The sequence below is a fragment of the Scyliorhinus torazame genome, unplaced genomic scaffold, assembly GCF_047496885.1.
Source record: "Scyliorhinus torazame isolate Kashiwa2021f unplaced genomic scaffold, sScyTor2.1 scaffold_467, whole genome shotgun sequence".
NCBI lineage: Eukaryota > Metazoa > Chordata > Chondrichthyes > Carcharhiniformes > Scyliorhinidae > Scyliorhinus > Scyliorhinus torazame.
This window is the reverse complement of record NW_027308194.1, coordinates 136,052-163,297: the sequence shown is the minus strand read 5'-3', so window position 1 is coordinate 163,297 and position 27,246 is coordinate 136,052. Positions and strand designations below refer to the sequence as shown.

At 47.0% G+C, this 27,246-nt stretch overlaps 1 protein-coding gene across 2 annotated transcripts; it reads left to right on the top strand.

Annotated features, from left to right (window-relative positions):
* Positions 1-1,298: 1,298 nt before the first annotated feature.
* On the top strand, positions 1,299-26,071 carry slc39a6 (solute carrier family 39 member 6). 2 transcript variants are annotated; one of them, XM_072494436.1, is made up of 8 exons: positions 1,299-1,485; positions 2,474-2,643; positions 7,298-7,444; positions 18,610-18,712; positions 19,805-20,188; positions 21,997-22,077; positions 22,994-23,184; positions 24,008-26,071. In XM_072494436.1, the coding sequence occupies exons 1-8, from the start codon at positions 1,350-1,352 to the stop codon at positions 24,158-24,160; spliced, it is 1,365 nt and encodes a 454-aa protein (XP_072350537.1). In that variant the 5' UTR covers positions 1,299-1,349; the 3' UTR covers positions 24,161-26,071. The 2 variants fall into 2 exon arrangements, with proteins under 2 accessions (XP_072350537.1, XP_072350536.1); XM_072494435.1 differs by having other exon boundaries at positions 1,300-1,485; positions 18,607-18,712.
* Positions 26,072-27,246: the final 1,175 nt, after the last annotated feature.

Below are 27,246 nucleotides of genomic sequence, written 5' to 3'. Positions count from 1 at the left end.
ATTCGATTTGCATACCCTGTGAGGGGCTGTCTTCCTGCGATCGGCGGTTTTTACTTAGCTCTATCAATCCAGAACAACTTGCATTTATATAGCACCCTTAACATAGTAAAACATCCCAAAGGTGTTTCACAGGAGAGCTACCAACTAAGATATGACAGCAAGCCACATAAGATCATCTTTGGGCAAGTGATCAATAGCTTGGTGGGAGGTTGATTTCAAAGAGCATCTTGAAAGAGGAGAGCGAGGTGGAGAGGTTTCGGGAGGGAATTTGCGTATATAAAGGCACAGCTGCCAATGGTGGAGCAATTAAAATCAGTGATGTACAAGAGGACCGAATTGGAGGAATGCAGAGATCCTGGAGGGTTGTAGGCTGGAGGTTAGAGAGATAAGGAGGGGCTAGGCCATGGAGGGATTTGAAAATACGAATGAGAATTTTAAATTCGAGGTGTTGCTGGACTAGTTTAGGTCAATGAGCACAGGTGTGATGGAGGAACGGGACTTGTGAGTTAGAACATGGACGGAGTTTTGGATGACCTGGAGCTCCTGGCGGGTGGGAGATGGGAGACTGGTCAGAAGAGCGTTGGAATAATCAAGTTTAGAGATAACAATTCAGTTGATCAGGCTACATGCCAAGGAGAAAGAGCATTCTGACAGCCAGAAATTTTATCTGTAGATTTTAGTTGCTTATTTTGGACGTAAATACATAGTGGAGGTTTTCTGTCCCTTGAGAGACCAAAAATAAGCAGAGAATAAAATAACGGAGGAAAGGTATCCAGGGCGCTCTCGTTCTCTTTGTACATGATTATTCCCCTCTCTCTTTTTACCGTATCCCCAATGCCCTGAACTGTCTGATATTCCCCTTGCAAACATACCCAACTGATCACCCCAGATGGTAACCTGAGGGGTGGGTTTAGACAGGTGACAATGACTGTGTTCTGGAACATACAACCCAGAAGTGCCTCATTCTCTACAAAAGTGAATATTGGAAGTCTGCGATTGAAACAGGAAATGCCGGAAAGAATCAGTAGGTCTGGCAGCATCTGTAGAGAGTAACGGTTTTAGGTCGATGACCTTCCATCAGAACTGATGCGGCAGAGTGCGGACAACCCTTTCCAGCTGAATCAGCTTTCCTATGTTTAGTGCAGATGGACTGCCCCTGATCTGCGATGGTGCATTTCAAAAGTTCTCTGCATCACCAGCCTTTAGTTAACATTGAGTTTCAACTGTGGCTTGCAGGGTCTTGACTGGTTTACAATAGAGGAGAAATAGGGTCAAACAGGCCTTTAACGTACGCACTGCTATTTCCCCTGCAGTGCCTGAATGCCGATAATTTACTCTCATCCCATGGAATGACCCCACAGACCACTCTGAACGCAGAGCAGTTTGGATACATTTGCCCTGCACTCTTGGATCAAATCGAGAGCAAGGCTTGCATCACACATGAAACTCGGGAGAAACGCACAGCTTCCTCCTCTGCTGGGGCAGGTGAATAATTTTATTTAATTTGGATTGAATGTTCCTTATCCTGCATAATATACATGTCCACTCCATGCAACGTCGCATAGACCATTCAACCTAAAGTTTGTTTTCTCTCTCCCTCGCTCACTCCCATTCACTCTCACTTTCTTCTCTTTGCCACCCCCCAGCTCTGCACATTGGTTGCCTTCATGTACTTCTCCAATTTCCCTTTTGAAAGTTATTATTGAATCTGCTTCCACCACCCTTTCAGGCAGTGCCTTCCAGAGCACAACAGTTTTTGTCAATCACCTTAAATCTGTGTTCCCCTGGTTACCAACCCTCCTGCCAGAGGAAACAGCTGTTCCTTATTTACTCGATCAAAACCCTTTGCAATTTTGAACACTTTTGTCAAATCTCCCCATAACCTTCGAAGGAGAACAATCCCAGCTTCTCCACTCCCACATAACTGAAGTATCTCATTCTTGATATCTCATTCTAGCAAATCCTGACTGGACCCTCTCCAACACCTTTCTCTAAAATTGAACGCAGCATTGCAGCTGAGGCCTAACCAGTGCTTAATAAAGGTTTAACCGAACCTTGTTGCTTTTATATTTTGTCTCTATTTATGAAGCCAGTTATGCCATATATCTTTATAACAGCTTTATCAACTTATGCTGACACCATGAAAGATTTGACTTTACTTATGATTGCGCAGAAGTTTTTCTCACAGAAACAGGGCATTTAGCCCAACCAGTCCATGTTGGTGTTTCTACGCCAAATGAGCCTCATCCCATCTAACTGTACCATCATAATCCTCTATTCCCTTCACCCTCATATACTTGTCTAGCTTCCCTTTAGATACTACACGCTTCAACCACTCCCTGACGGGGAGGATTGAAAATTGTTCAGTAATGTACTACATTGTTAAATCTGACTTGAATGGTTCGAAGTATATTTTGGGACCTGTAGTGCCGTGTTTTATTTTGTCTCTTTGGTTTTTTTTGTTTTAAAACAGCCTGGATCGGTGGCTTTGTGTCCGTCACTGTCATCAGTCTGCTGTCCTTGTTGGGTGTAATCTTCATGCCTTTAATGAATAAGATATTCTTCAAGTTTCTCCTGACGTTTTTGGTTGCTTTAGCTGTTGGGACGCTTAGTGGGGATGCGTTTTTACATCTCCTGCCACATGTAAGTGCCTTCTGTATGTGAGAAATAATTTTCCAAAAATGTGTTGCATTTTAGAGACCTGGTTAATCCACAGTGTCCCACATAGTGAGGCTGTGTCTTCATTCACTGTCCGATTAGTCTGTTAGACCCACTCGTCAACCAACAGTTTGTAATATCCCAGGAAAATGTTTTACTTTATAATGATCTATTTGCTTCATGATAATAGAACATAGAACAGTACAGAATGTGAAATATTTTCCAGTCCATGTTTGTTGTGAGCTTGTCTGAGGTTAAGGCAGTGCAATATCCTTCAACTGTTCACTTCAAACTTCGACATTTACAGAATGTCAAGTAATCATCACATCCTTAATGTAATCTAACCTTTTGGGGTTAGGTGAAGGGGATGAGGCAATAATTAGTGGGCAGCACGGTAGCATTGTGGTTAGCACAATTGCTTCACAGCTCCAGGGTCCCAGATTCGATTCACGGCTTGGGTCACTGTCTGTGCGGAGTCTGCACATTCTCCCCGTGTGTGCGTGGGTTTCCTCCGGGTGCTCCGGTTTCCTCCCACAGTCCAAAGATGTGCGCGTTCAGTGGATTGGCCATGATAAATTGCCCTTAGTGTCCAAAATTGCCCTTAGTGTCGGGTGGGGTTACTGGGTTATGGGGATAGGGTGGAGGTGTGGACCTTGGGTGGGGTGCTCTTTCTAAGAGCCGGTGCAGACTCGATGGGCCGAATGGCCTCCTTCTGCACTGTAAATTCTATGATTCTAGCATTTGGCTGTTCATCATGCATGTTGGAATTCAGGCCTTGTTGCCAGCTGTTGGGATTAACCATTGACCTTGAAGGAGACAGCGAATAATTAGGAAAGCTAGTAGAATATTATCGTTTATTGTGAGGGGAATTGAATACAAAACTAGGGAGGTTATGCTTCACTTGTACAGGGCACTGGTGAGGCCACATTTGGAGTATTGTGTACAGTTTTCATCTTTTTATCTAAGGAATGATGTAAATGCGTTAGTAACAGTTCAGAGAAGGTTTACCAGACTGATACATTGAATGGGTGGGTTGTCTGGTAAGGAAAGGTTGGACAGGCTAGGCTTATATCCACTGGAGTTTAGAAGAGTACGAGATGACTTGAGTGAAACGTTTAAAATCCTGAGGGGTATTGACAGGATGGATGTGGAGAGGATGTTTCCTCTTGTGGGAGAATCAGATCACTTGTTCAAAAATAAGGGGTCGCTCGTTTAAGACGGAGATCTGAGGAGAAATCTTTTGAGTGTCTGAGTCTTTGGAACTCTTTTCCTCAAAAGGCAGTGGAAGCAGAGTCTTTGAATATTTTTGAGGCAAAGATGGATAGAATCTGAATCAGCAAGGGGGTGAAAGGTTATGGGGGGGGAGGTAGACAAGTGGAGTAGAAGTTACAGTCAGATCAGCCATGATTTTGTTTAATGGTGGAGCAGGCTTGAGGGGCCGAGTGGCCGCCTCCTGCTCCTAGTTCATATGTTTGTGTGTAGGAGATGTGAGGACAGCTGCTTACACTGGGTCAAGTGGGTCAGGCTGAGATGTGAGGTGGTCATGGTCTTTATTTCCAGAGTGTTGGTCGATCCGGCACTGACACCTGGAACATGCACCTTGATGCTGGGAACTTGTGGAGATGTTATTTTATGTTACATTTATTTTTTTAAAGGAATACATTATAAATTTCAAGTCTGCACTAGATAACAATCTCTCTGGTTCAGAGTCACCAGTCACTCTACAACGTGGAGTGTGCCTATCCTACCCAATATCTATGTTCAATGATACTGCAACCCAGGGATTATAATGACAGATACATTTTGTGTATCTGTAACAACGGCATTGGTTCCTGCAGACAGTTCCCTGATTTGGGTGTCTGCAGCTCCCCAGAGGCCCAGGAGAAGGTTCCACCAGATGGCCATCTTTTAAGAATAAAAGCTATTCAAAAATTCCATCCTGTAAATGGTCAACAAAAAATAAATCAAACTGATCACTGCCAATATCAGTGATGCCCTTTTTATCATTAAGAATGATATCTAGACATGGGCTTGAGGCGGGCCCAAAAAAGGGGATGGCTGATCGGCAATGGGGGGGTGCAATGATCCCCCCCAGCTAGGATGATCACCTGGAATGTTTGAGGGTTAAATAGGCCGGTCAAGAGGGCACGTGTGTTCGTGCATCTTAGGGAACTGAAGGTGGACGTGGTAATGTTGCACGAGACGCACCTTCGAGTAACTGACCAGATTAGATTGAGGACAGGCTGGGTCAGTCAGGTCTTTCACTCGGGACTGGATTCAACGACCAGAAGGGTCGCGATCCTGTTCAATAAGCGGGTGATGTTTCAGGCGGTTAGAATAGTTTTGGATGTGGGAGGTCGGTACATTATGGTCAGTGGGAAACTGGAGGGGATGCAGGTGGTATTAGTAAATGTGTATGTGCAAAATTGGGATAGGCGAGGGGACAGGAGAGGTGATTGGGGGAGCTGCCGTTTAGATTAGTAGAGGGAAGCTTTAGGTACCTACGCATTCAAGTGGCACGGGAATTGGACCGGCTGCATAAATTAAATCTGGCCCGACTAGTAGACCAAATGAAGGACGATTTTCTGAGATGGGACGCGCTTCCATTGTCACTGGCTGGGAGGGTGCAGATGGTGAAGATGACAGTCCTCCCTAGATTCCTGTTTATATTTCGGTGTCGCCCCATCTTTATTCCGCGGTCCTTTTTTAAACGGGTCAACAAAGTGATCACTGGCTTTGTTTGGGTGGGCAAGACCCCACCCTTCGAGTAAGGAAGGTAATGCTTGAGCAGAGTCGGGGAGAGTGCGGGCTGGCGCTGCCAAATTTTAGTAACAATTGCTGGGCGGCGAATATAGCCATGATCAGGAAGTGGGTGGTGGGGAGGGGTCGGCATGGGAGCGTTTGGAGGTGACTTCATGTAAGGGCACCAGTCTAGAGGCGTTGGTAACTGCGCCTCTGCCGTTCCTGTCGGCACGGTACTCCACCAGCCCCGTGGTGGTGGCGGCCCTGAGAGTCTGGGGGCAATGGAGGAGACGTGTGGGAGCAGAGGGAGCATCGGTCTGGGCCCCAATCTGTGATAACCACCGGTTTGCCCCGGGGAGTATGGACGGGGTGTTCTGGATATGGCGGAGAGCAGGGATTGAGAGGATGGGGGACATGTTTATGGAGGAGAGCTTTCCGAGTATGAGGGTGCTGGAGGAGAAGTTTGGGTTGGCGAGGGGAAACATATTCTGGTATCTTCAGGTGCGGGACGTAAACAAGTGTCAACCTTCCCGCTCGTACCGCTAAAGGAGATTCAGGACAGGGTAGTTTCCAGAGGGTGGGTAGGAGAAGGGAGCGTCTCTGACATTTACAAGGAACTTACGGGGTCAGAGGAGATGCAGACCGAGGAGCTGAAGCGCAAATGGGAGGAGGAGCTGGGAGGAGAGATAGAGGATGGTCTATGGGCAGACACGTTGAGTAAAGTCAACGCGTCTGCAACATGTGCCAGGCTCAGCCTGATACAATTCAAGGTCGTTCACCGGGCTCACATGACAGTGGCCCAGATGAGCAGATTCTTTGGGGTGGAAGACAAGTGTGCAAAATGTGCGGGAGGACCAGCGAACCATGTCCACATGTTCTGGGCATGTCCGAAGCTTAGGGGATTTTGGCAGGGGTTTTCAGATGTCATGTCCACGGTGTTAAAAACAAGGGTGGCACTGAGTGCAGAGGTGGCGATTTTCAGGGTGTCGGAAGACCCGGGAATCCAGGAGGAGAAAGAGGCAGACTTTCTGGCCTTTGCCTCCCTGGTAGCCCGGAGACGGATACTATTAGCTTGGAGGGATTCAAAGCCCCCGAAGTCAGAGACCTGGCTATCGGACATGGCTAGCTTTCTCTGTTTGGAGAAAATCAAGTTCGCCTTGAGAGGGTCACTGTTAGGGTTCGCCCGGAGGTGGCAACCGTTCATCGACTTCTTCGCGGAAAATTAATCGTCAGCAGAAGAGGGGGGGGGGGGGGGGTTAGTTTAGCTTAGAGTAGGGGGTTAATAAAGGTGGGACCTGTAAGGAAGGGAGACGGCTTTTTCATGTACATTGTTTATTTTGTTGTTACAATACCAAAAATATCTCAATAAAATGTTTATTAAAAAAAAAAGAATGATATCTAGATGATAAGCCTCATACCTATTGTAACACTGGGGTGATGTGAGACCATTGCTGTAGCTGACGTTGGAGGTGGGGAGATCCTGTCTCCTCCCCTCCAGATCAGTTAATTACAGTTGGCAGCACTTTATTTTCCCAGCAATCCTCATGACGCTCCTTCTCGGACTACCATGTTTAAATCGGGCAAACCCAGCAACATGTCTGGGGTGGGGGTGGATTTGATGTCTGTCTTGTGGGGTAAAAAAGATGAGAATTAGCCAGTGTGTGTCAGTGCGTGTTCATAAGCTGACGTACCTTATCCTCTGTTCAGTTTAATACTGCTCCACGAGTTGAGCGCCGATGGCTTCCACTGGCACCTAGTGTGGGAGGGGGTGTGATTAGAGATGGGTAATAAACATCAACCTTGCCAATGAGGCCAGAAAATGGAATGAAAGAGTTGGGCGTAATGGTATTTTCCTGTTTCAAAATTAATTTTAAAATGTTGATGTTCTTGCCTGCAGTCACAAAGTGTGCATCACCATGGTGTAGAAGACCACAATCACCTGGATTCTGTTTGGAAAGGCCTCACTGCTCTTGGTGGTCTTTACTTTATGTTTCTTATTGAACATCTCATAACATTAATTAAACTGTACAAAGATAAAAAGAAGGTAAGAACTGCAATTAATTGTCACAAATGTTAATGAGGGAGATTTTTTATGACAATAAATGTTAGTTCAGAATTTTAATTATTTTAATAATCTTTATTGTCACAAGTCGGCTTATATTAACATTGCAATGAAGTTACTGTGAAAAGCCCCTAGTCACCACACTCCGGCGCCTGTTCGGGTACACTGAGGAAGAATTCAGAATGTCCAATTCACCTAACAGCATGTCTTTCGGGACTTGTGAGAGGAAACCGGAGCTCCCGGAGGAAACCCACGCAGGCACGGGGAGAACATGCAGACTCCGCACAGACAGTGACCCAAGCCGGGAATCTAACCTGGGACCCTGGCTCTGTGAAGCATCAGTGCTAGACTGGTAAATGCTGGACATACTCAGCAGGTCAGGCAGCATCTGTGGAGTGGGAAACAGAGTTAATGTTTCAGCACAATGACCTTTCATCAGAACTGGCCTGAAATGTTAACCCTGTTTCTCTATCCACAGATGTTGTCGGGCCAACTGCATGCTTACAGCATTTTCGATTTTACTTCAGAGTTCCAGCATCTGCAGTATTTTGCTTTTGTATTTAGTTTGCTGGTAACTGTTTTGAGTGTTCAGCAATGCTGGTCCCGTCCCCTTTTGGATATCCAAATAAGAAAAGGAATTTTTATGTGGTGGCCTTCGTTATAAATGTTCTCATTGACAGTTAGTTAATAAATTAATCTTAACTGGCATCAAATAATTTTATATTCATTCATGGGATGTGGGCGTCGCTAACTGGGCCAGCATTTATTACCCATCCCTAATTGCCCTTGAACTGAGTGTCTTGCTCGGCCATTTCAGAGGGCAGTTAAGAGTGAATCACATTGCTGTGGGCCTGGAGTCACGTATAGGTCAGACCGGGTAAGGACGGCAGTGACTGGTAAGTAGTTTTTCTGTTTTCTTTTTCTTTTCATTGGTATTTTTTTTTTCTTCGTTGTTTATTTTTTTTTGGAAATTGTAGTTGTTGAAGTTAACCGAAGGTTTAAGACATGGCAGGAGATCTCAGACCCGTGTCATGCTCCTCGTGTGCGATGTGGGAGCTCAGGGACAAGAAGTGTGTCCAGTTGCAGCTCCTGTTAGACCGCTTGACGGCTCTGGAGCTGCGGATGGACTCACTTTGGAGCATCCGCGATGCTGAGGAAGTCGTGGATAGCATGTTTAGCGAGTTGGTCACCCCGCAGGTGAAAGGTACTGAGGGAGATAGAAAATGGGTGATCAAAAGACAGAGCAAGAGTAGGAAGACAGTGCAGGCGTCCCCTGCGGTCATCTCCCTGCAAAACAGATATACCGCTTTGGATACTGTTGAGGGTGATGGCTCACCAGGGGAAGGCAGCAGCAGCCAAGTTCATGGTACCGTGGCTGGCTCTGCTGCGCAGCTGGGCAGGAAGAAGACTGGCAGGGTTATTGTAATAGGGGACTCAATCGTAAGGGGACTGGACAGGCGGTTCTGCGGACGCAATCGAGACTCCAGGATGGGATGTTGCCTCCCTGGTGCAAGGGTCAAGGATGTCTTGGAGCGGCAGCAGGACATTCTGGGGGGGGGGGGTGAACAGCCAGCTGTCGTGGTGCACATAGGCACCAACGATATAGGTAAATAACGGGACGAGGTCCTACAAGCTGAATTCAGGGAGTTAGGAGTTAAACTAAAAAGTAGGACCCCAAAGGTAGTAATCTCAGGATTGCTACCAGTGACACGAGCTAGTCAGAGTAGGAATGTCAGGATAGATAGGATGAATGCGTGGCTCGAGAGATGGTGCAAAAGGGAGGGATTCAAATTCCTGGGGCATTGGAACCGGTTCTGGGAGAGGTGGGACCAGTACAAACCGGACGGTCTGCACCTGGGCAGGACTGGAACCGATGTCCTGGGGGGGGGGGGGGGGTTGTTTGCTAGAGCTGTTGGGGAGAGTTTAAACTAATGTGGCAGGGGGATGGGAACCAATGCAGGAAGTTGGAAGGTAGTAAAACAGGGATAGAAACAAAAGGCAGTAAGGGGGAAAGGGTAAGGCAGAGAAGCCTTAGTCAAAAATCAAAAAGGGCGACAGTACAAGGTACAGTGACTGAGGGGAGCTCAGTGAATAGGACCCAGGAATACTAAAAGGAATAAAACGGGAAGTAAAAACATTAATGGTAAGCGACGTGGCAGGTTGTTACATGAAGATATGGGTTCAACGGCAAGGAAAATTAGGAGAAAAGTTAAGAGGAAATATAACTTGGGAGAGGTTACTGATCGAGGTGTTAAGATTCAGAACAGAGGTAAAAAAGTCAACATAAGTGTACTTTACTTGAATGCTCGTAGTATTCGTAATAAGGTAAATGAGTTGATGGCACAAATCATCGTGAATGACTATGATTTAGTGGCCATTACTGAAACATGGTTAAAGGGTGGTCACGACTGGGAGTTAAATATCCGAGGGTATCAAACTATTCGGAAGGACAGAGTGGATGGTAAGGGAGGTGGTGTAGCTCTGTTATTTAAGGATGACATCCGGGCAATAGTAAGGGATGACATCGGTGCTATGGAGGATAAGGTTGAATCCATTTGGGTGGAAATCATGAATAGTAAGGCGAAAATGTCACTGATAGGAGTAGTCTATAGGCCACCAAATAGTAACATTATGGTGGGGCAGGCAATAAACAAAGAAATAACTGGTGCATGTAGAAATGGTACAGCAGTTATCATGGGGGATTTAAATCTACATGTCGATTGGTTTAACCAGTTCGGTCAAGGCAGTCTTGAGGAGGAGTTTATAGAATGTATCCGCGATAGTTTCCTAGAACAGTATGTAATGGAACCTACGAGGGAACAAGCGGTCCTAGATCTGGTCCTGTGTAATGAGACAGGATTGATTCAGGATCTCATAGTTAGGGATCCTCTCGGAAGGAGCGATCACAATATGGTGGAATTTAAAATACAGATGGAGGGTGAGAAGGTAAAATCAAACACTAGTGTTTTATGCTTAAACAAAGGAGATTAAAATGGGATGAGAGAAGAACTAGCTAAGGTAGACTGGGAGCAAAGACTGTATGGTGAAACGGTTGAGGAACAGTGGAGAACCTTCCAAGCGATTTTTCACAGTGCTCAGCAAAGGTTTATACCAACAAAAAGGAAGGACGGTAAAAAGAGGGAAAATCGGCCGTGGATATCTAAGGAAATAAGGGAGACTATCAAATTGACGGAAAAAGCATACAAAGTAGCAAAGATTAGTGGGAGACTAGAGGACTGGGAAATCTTTAGGGGGCAACAGAAAGCTACTAAAAAAGCTATAAAGAAGAGTAAGATAGATTATGAGAGTAAACTTGCTCAGAATATAAAAACAGATAATAAAAGTTTCCACAAATATGTAAAACAAAAAAAGAGTGGCAAAGGTAAATATTGGTCCTTTAGAGGATGAGAAGGGAGATTTAATAATGGGAGATGAGGAAATGGCTGAGGAACTGAACAGGTTTTTTGGGTCGGTCTTCACAATGGAAGATACAAATAACATGCCAGTGATTTATGGAAATGAGACTATGACAGGTGAGGACCTTGAGAGGATTGTTATCACTAAGGAGGTAGTGATGGGCAAGCTAATGGGGCTAAAGGTAGACAAGTCTCCTGGCCCTGATGGAATGCATCCCAGAGTGCTAAAAGAGATGGCTAGGGAAATTGCAAATGCACTAGTGATAATTTACCAAAATTCACGAGACTCTGGGGTGGTCCCGGCTGATTGGAAATTAGCAAACGTGACACCACTGTTTAAAAAAGGAGGTAGGCAGAAAGCGAGTAATTATAGGCCAGTGAGCTTAACTTCGGTAGTAGGGAAGATGCTGGAATCTATCATCAAGGAAGAAATAGTGAAGCATCTGGATGGAAATTGTCCCATTGGGCAGACGCAGCATGGGTTCATAAAGGGCAGGTCGTGCCTAAATAATTTAGTGGAATTTTTTGAGGACATTATCAGTGCGGTCGATAACGGGGAGCCAGTAGATGTGGTATATCTGGATTTCCAGAAAGCCTTTGACAAGGTGCCACACAAAAGGTTGCTGCATAAGATAAAGATGCATGGCATTAAGGGGAAAGTAGTAGCATGGATAGAGGATTGGTTAATTAATAGAAAGCAAAGAGTGGGGATTAATGGGTGTTTCTCTGGTTGGCAATCAGTAGCTAGTGGTGTCCCTCAGGGATCAGTGTTGGGCCCACAATTGTTCACAATTTACATAGATGATTTGGAGTTGGGGACCAAGGGCAATGTGTCCAGGTTTGCAGATGACACTAAGATGGGTGGTAAAGCAAAAAGTGCAGAGGATACTGGGAGTCTCCAGAGGGATTTGGATAGGCTAAGTGAATGGGTTAGGGTCTGGCAGATGGAATACAATGTTGACAAATGTGAGGTTATCCATTTTGGTAGGAATAACAGCAAAAGCGATTATTATTTAAATGATAAAATATTAAAACATGCTGCAGTGCAGAGAGACCTGGGTGTGCTAGTACATGAGTCGCAAAAAGTTGGTTCACAGGTGCAACAGGTGATTAAGAAGGCAAATGGAATTTTGTCCTTCATTGCTAGAGGGATGGAGTTTAAGACTAGGGAGGTTGTGCTGCAATTGATAAGGTGTTAGTGAGGCCACACCTGGAGTATTGTGTTCAGTTTTGGTCTCCTTGAGAAAGGACGTACTGGCACTGGAGGGTGTGCAGAGGAGATTCACTGGGTTAATCCCAGAGCTGAAGGAGTTGGATTATGAGGAGAGGTTGAGTAGACTGGGACTATACTCGTTGGAATTTAGAAGGATGAGGGGGGGATCTTATCGAAACATATAAAATTGTGAAGGGAATAGATAGGATAGATGCGGGCAGGTTGTTTCCACTGGCGGGTGAAAGCAGAACTAGTGGGCATAGCCTCAAAATAAGGTGAAGTAGATTTAGGACTGAGTTTAGGAGGAACTTCTTCACCCAAAGGGTTGTGAATCTATGGAATTCCTTGCCCAGTGAAGCAGTAGAGGCTCCTTCATTAAATGTTTTTAAGATAAAGATAGACTGCCGGTTGCGGCTATGGACTTCTGGTTGCGGCTATGCGGAGCTAAGTCGCACATTCGGCGGCTCCCGCAAAAACTGACTTTTGGGCTCTTTTCAGGGCCCCCAATGGCACTTTTTCGAAGTTTCCCGGTGTGGGAAGGAGTCAACAACAGCTCCCCGTCAGTATATGGCTTCAACTAGGAGCGGGGCGACAAAAAAGGTGGTGGTGGACCCGAAGACGGTGCGAGGGAAGAAGGACAAAATGGCGGAGGGCGGAGACCAGGCAGCGTGGATGCAGTGGGCGGAAGAGCAGCAGGAGGGTATCCAGCGCTGCTTCAGAGAGATTAAAACGGACTTGCTAGAGCCAATGAAGGCGTCTGTTAATAAGCTGCTGGAGACACAGACGGCCCAGGGAGTGGCGATCCGCGAGGCTCGACAAAAGATCTCTGACAATGAGGACGAGATCATAGGCCTGGCGGTAAAGGTGGAGGTGCACGAGGCGCTCCACAAGAAGTAGCAGGAGCGGTTCGAGGAGATGGAGAATCGGTCGAGGCGGAAGAATCTGCGGATTCTGGGCCTCCTGGAGGGGCCGGACGTGGGGGCCTATGTGGTCACCATGTTGAACTCGCTGATGGGAGCGGGGTCCTTCCAGGGGCCCCTGGAGCTGGAAGGGGCCCATAGAGTGCTGGCGAGGAGGCCCAAGGCTAACGAGCCTCCGCGGGCGGTGCTGGTGAGGTTCCATCGGTTCGTCGATCGGGAGTGTGTGCTCAGGTGGGCCAAGAAGGAGAAGAGCAGCAGGTGGGAGAACGCGGAGGTTCGGATATATCAGGACTGGAGTGCGGAGGTGGTGAAGAGGAGGGCCGGGTACAATCGAGCAAAGGCATTGCTGCACAGGAAGGGAGTGAAGTTTGGCGCGACTGTGGGTTACCTACAAGGACCGGCACCATTATTTTGAGTCTCCGGAGGAGGCGTGGGCGTTTGTTCAGGCCGCGAAGTTGGACACGGATTGAGGGTCGGGACGGGCGATTGGGACTGCGGCTGATATGCTATGTTTATTTTTGTTTCGAGGGGGGGGCCTTTGTATTGCGCCGGGTTTCTTTTTCTTTGTGTTTTTTCTCTTTTGGGTCAGTGAGGGTGGCTTGGGCGGGTCGGGCACTGTTTTGGTTGGGTTGGTCGGGGGGGTGCTCTTGGAGGTGAGATGGGGCCCCGCGGGGGGAGGGGGAGGCCCGAATCAGGGGTGAGGGGACCGGGCCTGTAAAAGGAGCTGCGTCAGAGGTGTCGGGGCCTGGTAGGTGGAAAGGGCGGGCTTTTTCCCGCGCTGAAGACTGGAGAGGGCGGGGCCGGGGCGGGGAAGCGAGGGTTGTTTCTCGCGCTTAGAACGGAAGGTGGAGGGAGAGAGCCTATGGATGGGGACGGGAGAGGAGGGTGTGCCACACAATGGGAGGAGTCGAAGGAGAGGCGGGAGTGGCCAGGGTCAGCAGGAGTCAGCTGACTTGCAGAAGTGCAATGGGGGGAAGTAAATCAGCTAGGATGGGTCCTAGTTTGGGTGGGGGGGAGGGAATCGAGTTGCTGCTGCTATGGTCAAGGAGGATCTGGAGCGAGTGGGGGGGGGGGGGGTCAAGACGGGGGTATGCCGCTGTGGGGAACGGGCCGGGTGTGGGGTGCGGGCGCGTGGCTGGCCGAGGAGGGGTCATGGCTAGTCGGCGGGGGAGGGGGGCGGGTAGCCCCCTGATCCGACTGATAACCCTGGAATGTAAGGGGGGGACTGAATGGGCCGGTCAAGCGGGCCCAGGGTGTTCGCGCACCTGAAGGGGCTCAAGGAGGATGTGGTTATGCTTCAGGAGACACACCTGAAGGTGATAGACCAGGTACGATTGAGGAAAGGGTGGGTAGGTCAGGTGTTTCACTCTGGGCTGGATGCCAAAAATCGAGGGTGGCGATCTTGGTGGGAAAGAAGGTGTCGTTTGAGGCGTCGAGCATTGTGGCAGATAATGGCGGCAGGTACATAATGGTAAGTGATAAGTTGCAGGGAGAGAGGGTGGTACTGGTCAATGTGTATGCCCCGAACTGGGACGATGCGGGTTTTATGCGGCATATGTTGGGTTGGATCCCAGACTTGGAAGTGGGAGGCCTGATAATGGGGGGAGACTTTAACACGGTGTTGGATCCGGCACTGGATCGCTCCAGGTCTAGGACGGGTAGGAAGCCGGCGGCGGCTAGAATGTTGAGGGGATTTATGGACCAAATGGGAGGGGTGGACCCTTGGAGATTTGCAAGGCCGGGGGCGAGGGAATTTTCATTCTTCTCACATGTCCATAAGGCTTATTCTCGAATCGACTTTTTCATTTTGAGTAGGGCGCTGATAGCGAGAGTAGAGGATACCGAGTATTCGGCAATAGCCATTTCGGACCACGCCCCGCATTGGGTGGACTTGGAGATGGGGGAGGAGAGGGACCAGCGCCCGCTGTGGCGCTTGGAGGTGGGGCTGTTGGCAGACGAGGAGGTGAGCGAGCGGGTCCGAGGAAGTATAGAGAGATACCTTGAGACCAACGACAACGGGGAGGTCCGAGTGGGGATGGTATGGGAGGCACTGAAGACGGTGGTGAGGGGAGAGCTGATCTCCATTAGGGCCCACTAGGAGCGGAGGGAGCGGGAGAGGCTGGTGGGGGAGATGGTGAGGGTAGACAGGAGGTATGCGGAGGAGCCCGAGGAAGGATTGTTGAGGAAGAGGCGGAGCCTCCAGGCCGAATTCGACCTGGTGACCACCAGGAAGGCGGAGGTGCAGTGGAGGAAGGCCCAGGGGGCGATTTAAGAGTATGGGGAAAAGGCAAGCTGAATGCTGGCACATCAGCTTCGGAAGCTGGACGCAGCTAGGGAGATCGGGGGATTTAAGGACAGGGGAGGGAGTGTGGTGCGGAGTGGAGTTGGCATCAATCGGGTCTTCAGGGACTTCTACGAGGAACTGTACCGATCCGAGCCCCCACGGGAGAAGGGAGGGATGGGCCGCTTCCTGGACCAATTGAGGTTTCCAAAGGTGGAAGAGGGACTGGTGGCGGGATTGGGGGCCCCAATTGGGCTGGAGGAGCTGATCAAAGGGATAGGAAGCATGCAGGCGGGGAAGGCACCGGGGCCGGACGGTTTCCCGGTCGAATTCTATAAAAAATATATGGACCTGTTGGGCCCGCTGATAGGACCTTCAATGAGGCAAGGGAGGGGGGGGGCGGGCTTTGCCCCCGACGATGTCCCGGGCACTGATCTCCTTGATCCTGAAGCGGGACAAGGATCCCCTGCAGTGTGGGTCTTACAGACCGATTTCCTTGCAAAATGTAGATGCCAAGGTGCTGGCGAAGGTCTTAACCCCGAGGATTGAGGATTGTGTGCTGCAGATCATCCATGAAGACCAGACTGGGTTTGTGAAGGGGAGGCAGTTGAACGCGAATGTGCGGAGGCTTTTGAACGTTATCATGATGCCAGCGAGGGAGGGGGAGGCGGAGATAGTGATGGCGATGGACGCTGAGAAGGCCTTTGATAGGCTAGAGTGGGGGTACCTGTGGGGGGTGCTGAAGAGGTTCGGTTTGAGGAGGAGTTTGTCAGGTGGGTTAGGCTGTTTGTTGTATGAGGTCCCGATGGCGAATGTGGCCACAAACAGGAGGAGGTCCGAGTACTTTCGGCTGCACCGAGGGGACAAGACAGGGGTGTCTCTTATCCCCCCTGCTTTTCGCACTGGCGATTGAACCCCTGGCTATGGCACTGAGGGAGTCCAGGAACTGAAGGGGGTTGGTGCGTAGTGGGGAGGAGCATAGGGTGCCACTTTATGTGGACGACCTGCTGCTGTATGTGGCGGACCCAGTGGAAGGAATGCCGGAGGTAATGAGGATTGTTAGGGAATTCGGGGACTTTTCAGGGTACAAGCTCAACATGGGGAAGAGCGAGCTGTTCGTAGTTCATCCAGGGGACCAGGAGAGGGGGATTGGCGAGCTCCCACTAAAAAAGGCGGAGAGGAGCTTCAGGTATCTGGGAGTCCAGGGTGGCCAGGAGCTGGGGGAACCTGCATAGGCTTAATTTTACAAGGCTGGTGGAGCAAATGGAGCAGGAGTTCAAGAGGTGGGACGCGTTGCCGCTGTCCTTGGCAGGTAGGGTGCAGTCAATCAAAATGACGGTGCTCCCAAGGTTTTTGTTCCCATTCCAGTGCCTCCCCGTGTTTATCCCGAAGGCTTTTTTCAGGCCGGTTAACAGGAGTATAATGGGGTTTGTGTGGGCGCGAGGGACTCCGAGGGTGAGAAGGGTGTTCCTGGAGCGGAGTAGAGATAGGGGGGGACTGGCGCTGCCCAACCTCTGGATACTACTGGGCCGCCAATGCGACGATGGTGCGCAAGTGGGTGATGGAGGGGGCTGCATGGAAGAGGCTGGAGACGGCGTCTTGCGTGGGTACGAGTCTGGGGGCGCTGGCAACGGCGCCGCTGCCGCTCCCTCCAAGGAGGTATACCACGAGTCCGGTGGTGGTGGCTGCCCTCAAAATGTGGGGGCAGTGGAGGCGGCACAGGGGGGAAGTGGGGGCCTCGGCGGGGACCCCATTACGGGGGAACCACTGGTTCGCCCTAGGAAGAACGGGTGGAGGGTTTGCGGGGTGGCACAGGGCAGGGATACGAAAGTTGGGGGACCTGTTTGTGGACGGGAAGTTCGCGAGCCTGGGTGAGCTGGAGGAGAAGTACGGGCTCCCCCCGGGGAACGCCTTCAGGTACTTACAGGTAAGGGCGTTTGCCAGACGGCAGGTGGTGGAAATCCCGCGGCTCAGCCTCATACAGTTTAAGGTGCTGCACAGGGCACACATGACCGGGACAAGGATGAGTCGGTTTTTTAGGGGTGAAGACAGGTGTGTTAGGTGCTCAGGGAGCCCAGCAAATCACACCCAGATGTTCTGGGCATGCCCAGCGCTGGAGGAATTTTGGAAGGGCGTAGTGAGGATGGTGTCGAGGGTGGTAGGATCCAGGGTCAAGCCGGGCTGGGGGCTCGCAATATTTGGGGTGGCAGAGGAGCCGGGAGCGCAGGAGGCGAAAGAGGCCGGAATTCTGGCCTTTGCGTCACTGGTAGCCCGGCGAAGGATTCTTCTTCAGTGGAAGGATGCGAGGCCCCCAAGTGTGGAATCCTGGATCAATGATATGGCGGGGTTTATTAAGTTGGAAAGGGTGAAATTCGCCTTGAGAGGGTCGGTACAAGGGTTCTTTAGGCGGTGGCAACCGTTCTTAGACTTCCTGGCAGAGCGGTAGACATTGGTCAATGGCAGCAGCAACTCGGCAGGGGGGGGGGTCACTTTATTTTTTGTTTTTGTTATTTACAGTGGAGGGTCTGAGGGGGTGTATATACTTGTTGTATTAAGTCGGGGTGTTAATGTTAATTTATTATTCATATACAGTGGGGGAGGGGGGTATGGAGGGTTCTTTTTCTGGACTGTGTTTTGTACTTAACCCTGTTGGGTTCCTTTTTCATTTTGTTATTGATATTTTATGAAAACCTTTAATACATTTTTTTTATTAAAAAAAAGACAAAGATAGGTAGTTTTTTGAAGAATAAAGGGATTAAGGGTTATGGTGTTCGGGTCGGAAAGTGGAGCTGAGTCCACAAAAGATCAGCCATGATCTCATTGAATGGCGGAGCAGGTTCGAGGGGCCTGATGGCCTACTCCTGCTCCTAGTTCTTATGTTCTAATTTCCTTCCCTAAAGGACATTAGTGAACCAGATGGGTTTTTACAACAATCGACAATAGTTTCATAATCATCATTAAATTCCAGATTTTTATTGGATTGAAATTTCAATGGTGGTATTTGAACCTGGATCTCCGAATTACCTGCGGTAATACAACTACCCCACTGTCTTCCCTTTGCAAGAATATAGTTTATATTTACCAGAATTGTACCAGCAACGTGAGACTTTGGAAGCTGGGGTTGTGGAGATTTAATGGAGGTGTTCAAAATCAGGAACGATTTTGATTAACTTGTCAATCTTTGTTTAACTGCCTGTAAGTTTGTTTTCTTTTTCATTGTGTTTTCTTTTCCCGGAAGGTCACCCAGCAGTATTTGCTAGCTTTGCAGATTCCCGTAGCGGTGCAGTGTCTAAAATGCATTTTGTTTTCAACAGCAGAAGAAGTCTAGTCAGGATGATCAGGAGATGGATAGAAAGGCAGAGCCCCACGAATCACAACAGTTGTCTAAGGATGAAACCCCGGACATGAAACAATTTGCTGGTAAGCCATCAGCTGAATCACCGTAGCATCTCTTCACCCTTTTCTGTCACAAGCTCAAATTAGTGTGCAGTGAATCTCTAGATTATAAACTGACGCTTGCATTTGTTTTGTCAACAATTTCCTAACTTAAAAACGCTTGCTTGAATTGAGACAAAAATCTTCACTATATTCTTTTCCCCCCAGACACACATGTCTGCAAACAAGAGTGCATGTACTGAAACGGAGATACAATGCAATTTTAATTAGGAATTGCATACAATGTTATAGAACGGGGTGGATAAAGTGGTGATAAGTGGGAGAGGCAAAAGCGGTCGTGAATGGAACATCATTCAGCCTGCACTTAAAATAAATTCAATGAATAAGATCCAAAGTTTAAACATCAGGAGGGTGGTTTTAAATTTGATAGATTATTTAAAATGTATTATGTGGGTGTTGCTGGCATTTGTTTCCCATCCCTAATTGCCCTTGAGCTGCCTTCCTGAACCGCTGCAGTCCACGTGGTGTGGGTACATCCACACGACTGTTAGGTAGGGATTGCCAGGAATTTAATCCCGCAGTGAAGGAACGGTGATATATTTCCAAGTCAGGATGATGCGGGGCTCAGAGGGGAACTTTCAGGTGGTGGTGTTCCCATGCATTTGCTGCCCTGGTCCTTCTGGGTGGTAGAGGATTCGGGTTTGGAAGGTGCTGTCAAAAGAGCCTTGGCGAGTTATTGCAGTGCATCTTGTAGATGGTACACATGGCTGCCACTGTGTCAGTGGTAGAGAGAGAGCGTGTTTAAGATGGCAAATGGAGTGGTGTTCAAGTGCATTGCTTAAAATTAACTCTTGATTGACTTAACCATTGTTGATTTCTGATTTTCATCGACAGCAGTTATTTTTCTAGGTTGGCTTGTGTATATATATTATACATAATTCCTCCTCTTTTTAAAAAAAATGCTCATTACATTTCCCATTTAAATTTAAACAATCTACCTACTGTGGTATTAGGAGCTGTAATGAAATCTTTGCAGAATATTTCTCTTTTGGTGTTTCATTTTGCTGGTGTTTAATCTGCCCTATTTTGGATATTGGCATTTTGTCTGAATTTCAGATCCGGATGACTCTCTGGTTGAACCGAAGGATCAGACAAACCTTCACTCTCTGGACTACAGTCAGAACTCCCTGACTCCAGAGCAAGAAGTGATGATTGCCCACCCTCACCCTGAAGGCAATTACAATGCGTACGTGCCCCGCGGATGCGAGAACAAATGCCACTCTCATTTCCACGACACCATAGGGAATGCCGACGACTCCCATCACCATCACCACCGCTATCACCACATTCTGCACCACCACCATCACCAGAACCACCACCCCCACAGTCACGGCCACCACTACTTTCAGGAAGATTTGAAGGATGCAGGAATAGCAACTCTGGCTTGGATGGTGATCATGGGTGATGGACTCCATAACTTCAGTGATGGCCTGGCTATCGGTGAGACTCTTTACCCTTGTTAAAAATAGTATCCCTTGTGACGTGGTGGCAATGTACCAGACACTTGCAAGTTGTCTGGTTGAGCAGATAGCTTCATTCAGAATGGGGCGTGGCTTGCTTTTTACATAATTAGTTTTGCTAATCCAGAAGCTAAATCAGAATCGTAGAATCATACATCACAGTCTGAGGTCTTTCGGCCCATCATGCCTGTGCTGGCATTTTGCAAGGATTATTCATTAGTTCTACCCCGCCGCCTCTTTTCCCCATTGCCTGCTATTTTTTCACCTTTGAGCATTTATTCGATTCCCTTTGGAAAGTTCCTATTGAATCTGCTTCCATCGTCCTTTCAGGAGCGCCGTCCAGATCACAGCAATTCGCTGCATTTTTAAAAACAAGTTGCCTCATATGTTTTTCTCAGTGTTCTGAAGATCTAGAGCACTGTGCTGCAGAATTCAAAGAAGAGTTTTTGTGACGTATGAAAATCAGCACCAAACTTTGCCTGCACAGAATTAAAGCCCCATGCTGATATTGATGCTCCACCTCAGCCTTCTCCATCTCACCCGATCAACGTTTCCTTCTATTTCTTTCTTTGTCTGTCTTGTGTACTTGTTGACGTATTTTCAGATCAATTTCCCTCCCAGCGTTTTCCTGGGATCTGGTTTATTTATATTTTTATGTTGCAAATCCATCCAGGGCTGTTTAGCACAGGGCTAATTCGCTGGCTTTGAAAGCAGACCAAGGCAGGCCAGCAGCACAGTTCAATTCCCGTAACAGCCTCCCCGAACAGGCGCCGGAATGTGGCGACTAGGGGCTTTTCACAGTAACTTCATTTGAAGCCTACTTGTGACAATAAGCGATTTTCATTTCATTTCATTTTTCATTTCAGGGCGGAGCAGGCCCGAGACTCTCCTCTTGGCCCGCATCTATGCCAGTCACTTCCTGTGGTAGTGAGTTTTCCATTCTCACCCTGCCCCGGGCAATGTGAGGTGATAAAATTTGGGTAAAACAAGTAACAGAATTAATTATATACTGAGAAAAAATAGGCTTGCTGTGTGAGAAGAACAGATGGATTTTGATGGTGGAGATTCACAGGACATTAAAGGCTGGTCGAAAGGCTTTTTTGAAAATGGAAATCTATACGATTTGAAACCTACAAATTTGGTCCTAAGTTCCTGTCCCCTTGTCATTTTCAGCACTCTAAGCAATGTCCCATGCCCTTCACGCCCCCTCGCCTGGCAGGAGGCTGTTCGGCCCATAAGGTCTGCACTGGCTCTTCCCAAGAGCAATCCAGTTATTCCTAATCACACGCCTTTTCCCCATATCCTTCATTTGTTTTCTTCAAGTATTTACCCAATTCCACTTTGAAGACTGCAGTTAAATCTGTAGCAGCAGGACATTCCAAATCCTAACCACACGTCGTATAAAAAGCTTTTCTTCGTATCACTTCTAATTCTTTTGCAAATCATCCTAAATCTGAGTTCTCTTAGTGTTTACCCACCAGCCATTGGAGACCTTCAGGAGGTGCAGTGAATGCTGCACCATTAAATACTTCTTTCAGCACTTGCTTTATTTTGAATGTACCTGATCTATTTTCATTTCTTTTCATTTTGAGAGAAACCAACTTAATTTTAGGAAGATCTGATCCCAATTGTATTGTGAAAGTGGGATTTTTAAATTCCATTCGGGCAATTGAGAATAAATTAATTTTAATCCGGTCGCCAATATTATATTACAGTCAGCTGCATGTGTTTAAGTTTCATTTAGTTATTTTAACCGTAACACAATTAACGTTTAAATCTTGTATTCAGGAGCTGCTTTTACGGGAGGTTTGTCCAGTGGATTGAGTACATCTGTTGCTGTATTCTGTCATGAATTGCCACATGAACTGGGTAAGATTTAAAAAATAATCTACACAACGCGTGTCTGTAGTTGCAAGAAGCATTAGTGGAAATGAAGAATTGGTGGACCATTTCGGCACATTGTGGGACTCCTGTTGCAGGCAGCCATTCAGCCACCCTGCGTGTACTAGTACTCCCAAGATAATCTCGTTGGCCTGACCTTTCCCCATAATCCTGTATTTTATACTGTGTTTATCTAATCTTCACAACCACAGGACATCCTACAGTACGTTTTGTAGTGTTGCCATTGTTGTAGTGTGGGCAACACTGCACTCAAGTGTGTGCACAGCAAGATCCCACAAACAGCGAGGTGATAGTGGCCAGATGGCCTGCTAGGGGCTGGTATAGCACAGTGGGCTAAACAGCTGGCTTGTAATGCAGAACAAGGCCAGCAGCGCGGGTTCAATTCCCGTATCAACCTCCCCGAACAGGCGCCGGAATGTGGCGACTAGGGGCTTTTCACAGTAACTTCATTGAAGCCTACTTGTGACAATAAGCGATTATTATTATTAGTGCCAAAGGTTGAGAGATACACATTTGTCCAGGAGGCCAGGGAGAGGTCCTCTGCTTTTCTTTGAACAATGACCATGGGATATTTTACATCCAGCTGGCAGAGTAGATGCCACCTCTGACAGTGCTGCAATCCCTCGGTACTGCACTGGGAGTTTCAGCTTGGATTTTGTGCTCCAGTCTCTGGAGTGAACTTGAACCTCCTTTCTGTGAGGTGAGAGTACTGCCCACTGAGTCACACTGACACCTTGAAATTCAGGTTGGGGGCTTGCAAGAGAATACGGTTGCCTGCTGGGGTCATGCTGGAATACAATACGGAGGGTGGGTGGTAAGACATCAATAATGTGAAAGCACTAAGCTTTGAAAGTTCAATGCTTCCCACTCTGTTTGTCTGCAGGCGATTTTGCTGTACTGTTAAAAGCTGGAATGACAGTGAAACAGGCTATCTTGTACAATATCCTCTCTGCCTTGTTGGGATACCTGGGTATGATAACTGGCACTGCCATCGGCCATTATGCTGAAAATGTCTCCACTTGGATCTTTGCTGTTACTGCCGGTTTGTTCTTGTATGTGGCCCTAGTTGATATGGTACGTACACAACACACTGCATTTCACTCCTGCAACAACTTGCATTTATATAGAACTTCAACATAGACGAACAACCCATCATGTATTTGCTTAGACTGTTCTCTGCTCCAGTAAAATGAGTTTTTGTGACAGCTAACAGATCTGTTCCAGAGCCGACACAATGGACATGCTGACAATAATCCATTCACTGCAGCAAACTTTCTCCTATAGCTTCTAACACAAGTTTTGCAAACATTGTTAACACGGTTGTGTTTAAAAAGTATTGGTTCACTATGTGTTTATAAAACATTGTTAGCGGTACAGCATTGCTACAGTCTCTTCATAAATCACAGCTTTTCTTTCTTCGGTAATTCCACCAGTTTCTGTCATCTCTGGCACTGTCACTCTAATGATAAACGCTCCAATGTTCTTTTGTGTCCTCTCACCGCATCCAATTTAAAAGAGAATCTTTTATTATTCTGTTGTGTTTTCTGCTGTGTCATCCCTTACTTGCCATTCTTTGTTTAATGCTACAACTTTCTCCTCTTCCTTTCCTGTAAGTAAGAGATCTTACATTGGCAATCCTCCGCTGCTCTGACACGTCATTCATTTCCAAAGGTTGAAAGTGTGCGATCAGAGCTCCTCTCTGCCTTCCCTCAGTGTTCTCGGCTGCAAATGGATTATGGCCTGTTAATTAACTACCTCAACCTTCAATATTATAACCATGACCATGCTGTCCAGGCAGAATATTAACTCTGTTAGACTCTGAACACTGCTTTGAATCACAGCGTGACTGTAATGTAAGAATGAATAACTCTGGCTGGATTCTGATTTCTTATTACAGGTTCCTGAAATGCTTCACAGTGACGCTGGTGACCATGACTACAGCCATGGGGCATACTTCTTTTTACAGAATGCTGGGATGCTACTGGGATTTGGCATCATGCTGCTTATTGCTGTATTTGAACATAAAATTTTGTCAATTGTAAGACTGTGACGTTTTTGCTTGTGTCTGAAACCTGCTGGTACTCTCTGAAGCACTAGTTTTCTGTCTATTTATTGATCCAATGTATGTAATAATGTAGTGAAGCCGTAACACTGCTGGTTGATTTCTGCTAATGATAGCGTGTTCTGTGATCGCTCTCTCACAGTTCAGGCCCAAATCCATGCTTCCTCTAAGTCCAAAGCCCAAAAACATGTTTTCCACACACACTCGCACACATGCCTGCACTCACAGGCACCTTCGGCCTGATCAAACTGGGGCCAATACCTTAAAGGGAGAAATATTGTTATTACAGGGGGAAGGACAACAGGACAGGCTGATGACCAGTGCGGCCATCCGATTTTCCCCATTCTGTATTTCTAACTCAGCCACTCTATGCGGCGGATCTCCAGCCAGGCCTGTATTGCTCCATTCTACCCATTTCTGAAAAGAATTAAAATGCACAATTTTAATACAGCAGTTAAGTGATGTGTGAGGTTACATAACTGAGACTGTCGGAAGCAGATTGACAAACGGTCGCCGTACCGAACCCAAAGAGTCAGAGACACGGGTGCAGCAATAACCATAAGGGAAACTTGAGAGTGGAAAACTGAAACACGAGGGACATGGTGAATGATGAGAGTAAATAGTGTTACTGGGGAGACTTTTATTTTCTGTGCAATACCACAGGCCCTCAAACTGGTTAGAATTATTCGACAAATTCTTGTTAATAGAGAGCTGGTTCTTTCCACTAGTAACCAGGAATTTCTTCCTTCTGTTAAACAGCCATGGTTGACACAGCCGCAAATTCTAAAGGCAGCTTTTCCCTCAGATCAATGGTTGACCCAAATTTAGTGAGGAGAAAGGATAATCGTTATATGCAGAATATCGAAAAGTAAGCACTTGCCCTGTCAGTGATTACTGCACTTAGAAAGATAATGGTTCGGTTATCGTTACTGGAATTCAGATTAGTGAAACAATTTTGCTTTTCGTATGTATAAACATAATGTGATTATTCAAAGAGAAAACATGTTAAATTGTTAATGGTGCCAAACTGTGAATTGACCTTTGTTTTATTTTGGGATTTTCCCCCCATAAATTGTTTATTTTGTTTTAATGTCCAGCTCTTATCCAAAGCTCGCTGATGGTAGACACTCGGTGCTTTTTCAAATTCACGTCACTGGAAATTGTATTTTATTTATGGCGTAAAATCTGAGTATAGAATTCCAAACCATTATTACTTTTAAAAAGTTATGAAGGAAAGGTTTATTCCTTCGCTGCAATCTGTAGAAAACAGAGCAGCAGAATTGGCGATTACGTTGTCATTCTATAAGAAAACATGTGTGAAAGATGCACACAATCTCCATTCAGTGTTGAATTAGTTTTACAAGCTGCACTGCTGTCTGTACTTAGATGTGTCGTTACAAGCTGAACTCTGTAGCTCAGAACACTTGACAGGTTTTTCTCAAAGTAAAACGGTAATGTTACAAAAAAGTTTTCAACTTAATTGTTGCAAACATTCCTTTGTTATGCATATTTATATTCAGTGTAGTTACAATAGGTGTTCACACAAGCTGTAATGGAGTAATGTTACATTCCATTTTACTTTATGTAACAGGTGATTGTAGAAACCAGGACGAAATACAACAACTTATCGTAAATAACTCGTGTATATTCGACAATTTGAAAATGAAATTGGGGGCTTGTATTTAAAACCACTATGTTACAGGCAAGGACTGTTTTAGTGTGTATGCAATCTTACACCATTTTCACCTTTTCAATATAACTCTGTTGAATTGAAAATACTGAGGAAACATATTGAAAGTACTGGGGGCTTTTTGCTATAGGTCTGTGGTTGGTGATGAAGGAGCAACTTACTGATGTAGTAATTGCTGTTACTTTTGAAGAATAAAGCATTGCTTTAGATTTCTGTGGAGTTCATGTTCGTTGTTGTATTGTGAATTTTTTAATTCATTCCTGGGATGTGTGTCGCAGTGAAGGCCACCAGTTACTGCCCATCCCTGATTGCCTTGATAATAATAATCTTAATTAGTGTCCAGGCAGGCTGACATTAACACTGCAATGACGTTACTGTGAAAATCCCCTAGTTGCCACATTCTGGCGCCTGTTCGGGTACACAGAGAGAATTCTGAATGTCCAATTCACCTAACAGCACGTCTTTCGGGACTTGTGGGAGGAAACCGGAGCACCCGGAGGAAACCCACGCAGGCATGGGGAGAACGTGCAGACTCCGCACGGACAGTGACCCAAGCCTGGAATTGAACTTTGGACCCTGGTGCTGTGAAGCAACAGTGCTAGCCACTGTGCCGCCCATGAGAAGGGGGTGAGCCACTTCTTTGAGCCGTTCCAGTCTATTTGGTTTTGGGATGCCCACCGTGCTGTTTGGGAGGGAGTTCCAGGATTTTGACTCAACAGCAAAGGAAAGGCAATAAAGTTGCAAGTCAAGATGGTGTATGATCTGGAGAGGAACTTGCATGGTGCTGACCATGTCCCATGTACGATGCAGCCCTTGTCCTTCTAGATGCCAATGTGGTAGGTGCTGTCGAAGCATTGGCAGTGCATCTTGTATATAGCACACACTGCTGCCACTGCCAATGTGGGATTGAGTGCTAGTCAAAACACAAGAACACAAGATAGGATCAGGGGTAGACTATACAGCCTGGTCCACCAGTCTCATATAGGCTCATTTCCAACCTTGAGTTTCAACTCCCACTTTACCACCTGCTCCACATAACCCTTGATTTTCTGAAATACCAACCATGGGATCTTTTGCATCCACCTGAAGTGGGTGAGGGGGCTGTTTGCCTGATCTGAAAGTCAGTGCTGCGCTTTATGGGGCTCAAGTCCCACAATCTTTCGATTGAAAGAAATAACTTTTAATTTCAGAAGCTCTTTACAGTCAATGAAGTATTTCTGGTGTGGTCAAGGTTGTAACATGCCAGTTGTCTGTCGGGGGGGTGACAGATGTGAAAGTGGGTCGGAGCCAATGGTGCGAAAGAAGCAGTTCTTCCCCACGGTGGGGCTGGCATTGGGGTTGCCAACTGTGGTTCCCTGTATTCCGGGGGGTTCATTGATGATTT

Bases quoted from the DNA above. Each gene is read 5' to 3' on its own strand.
- slc39a6 (XM_072494435.1), top strand. From the start codon at position 1,350: ATGACCCCACAGACCACTCTGAACGCAGAGCAGTTTGGATACATTTGC. The intron at 20,189-21,996 runs GTGAGACTCTTT...TCTTGTATTCAG, and splicing joins CAGTGATGGCCTGGCTATCG to GAGCTGCTTTTACGGGAGGT. The intron at 22,078-22,993 runs GTAAGATTTAAA...GTTTGTCTGCAG, and splicing joins TGAATTGCCACATGAACTGG to GCGATTTTGCTGTACTGTTA.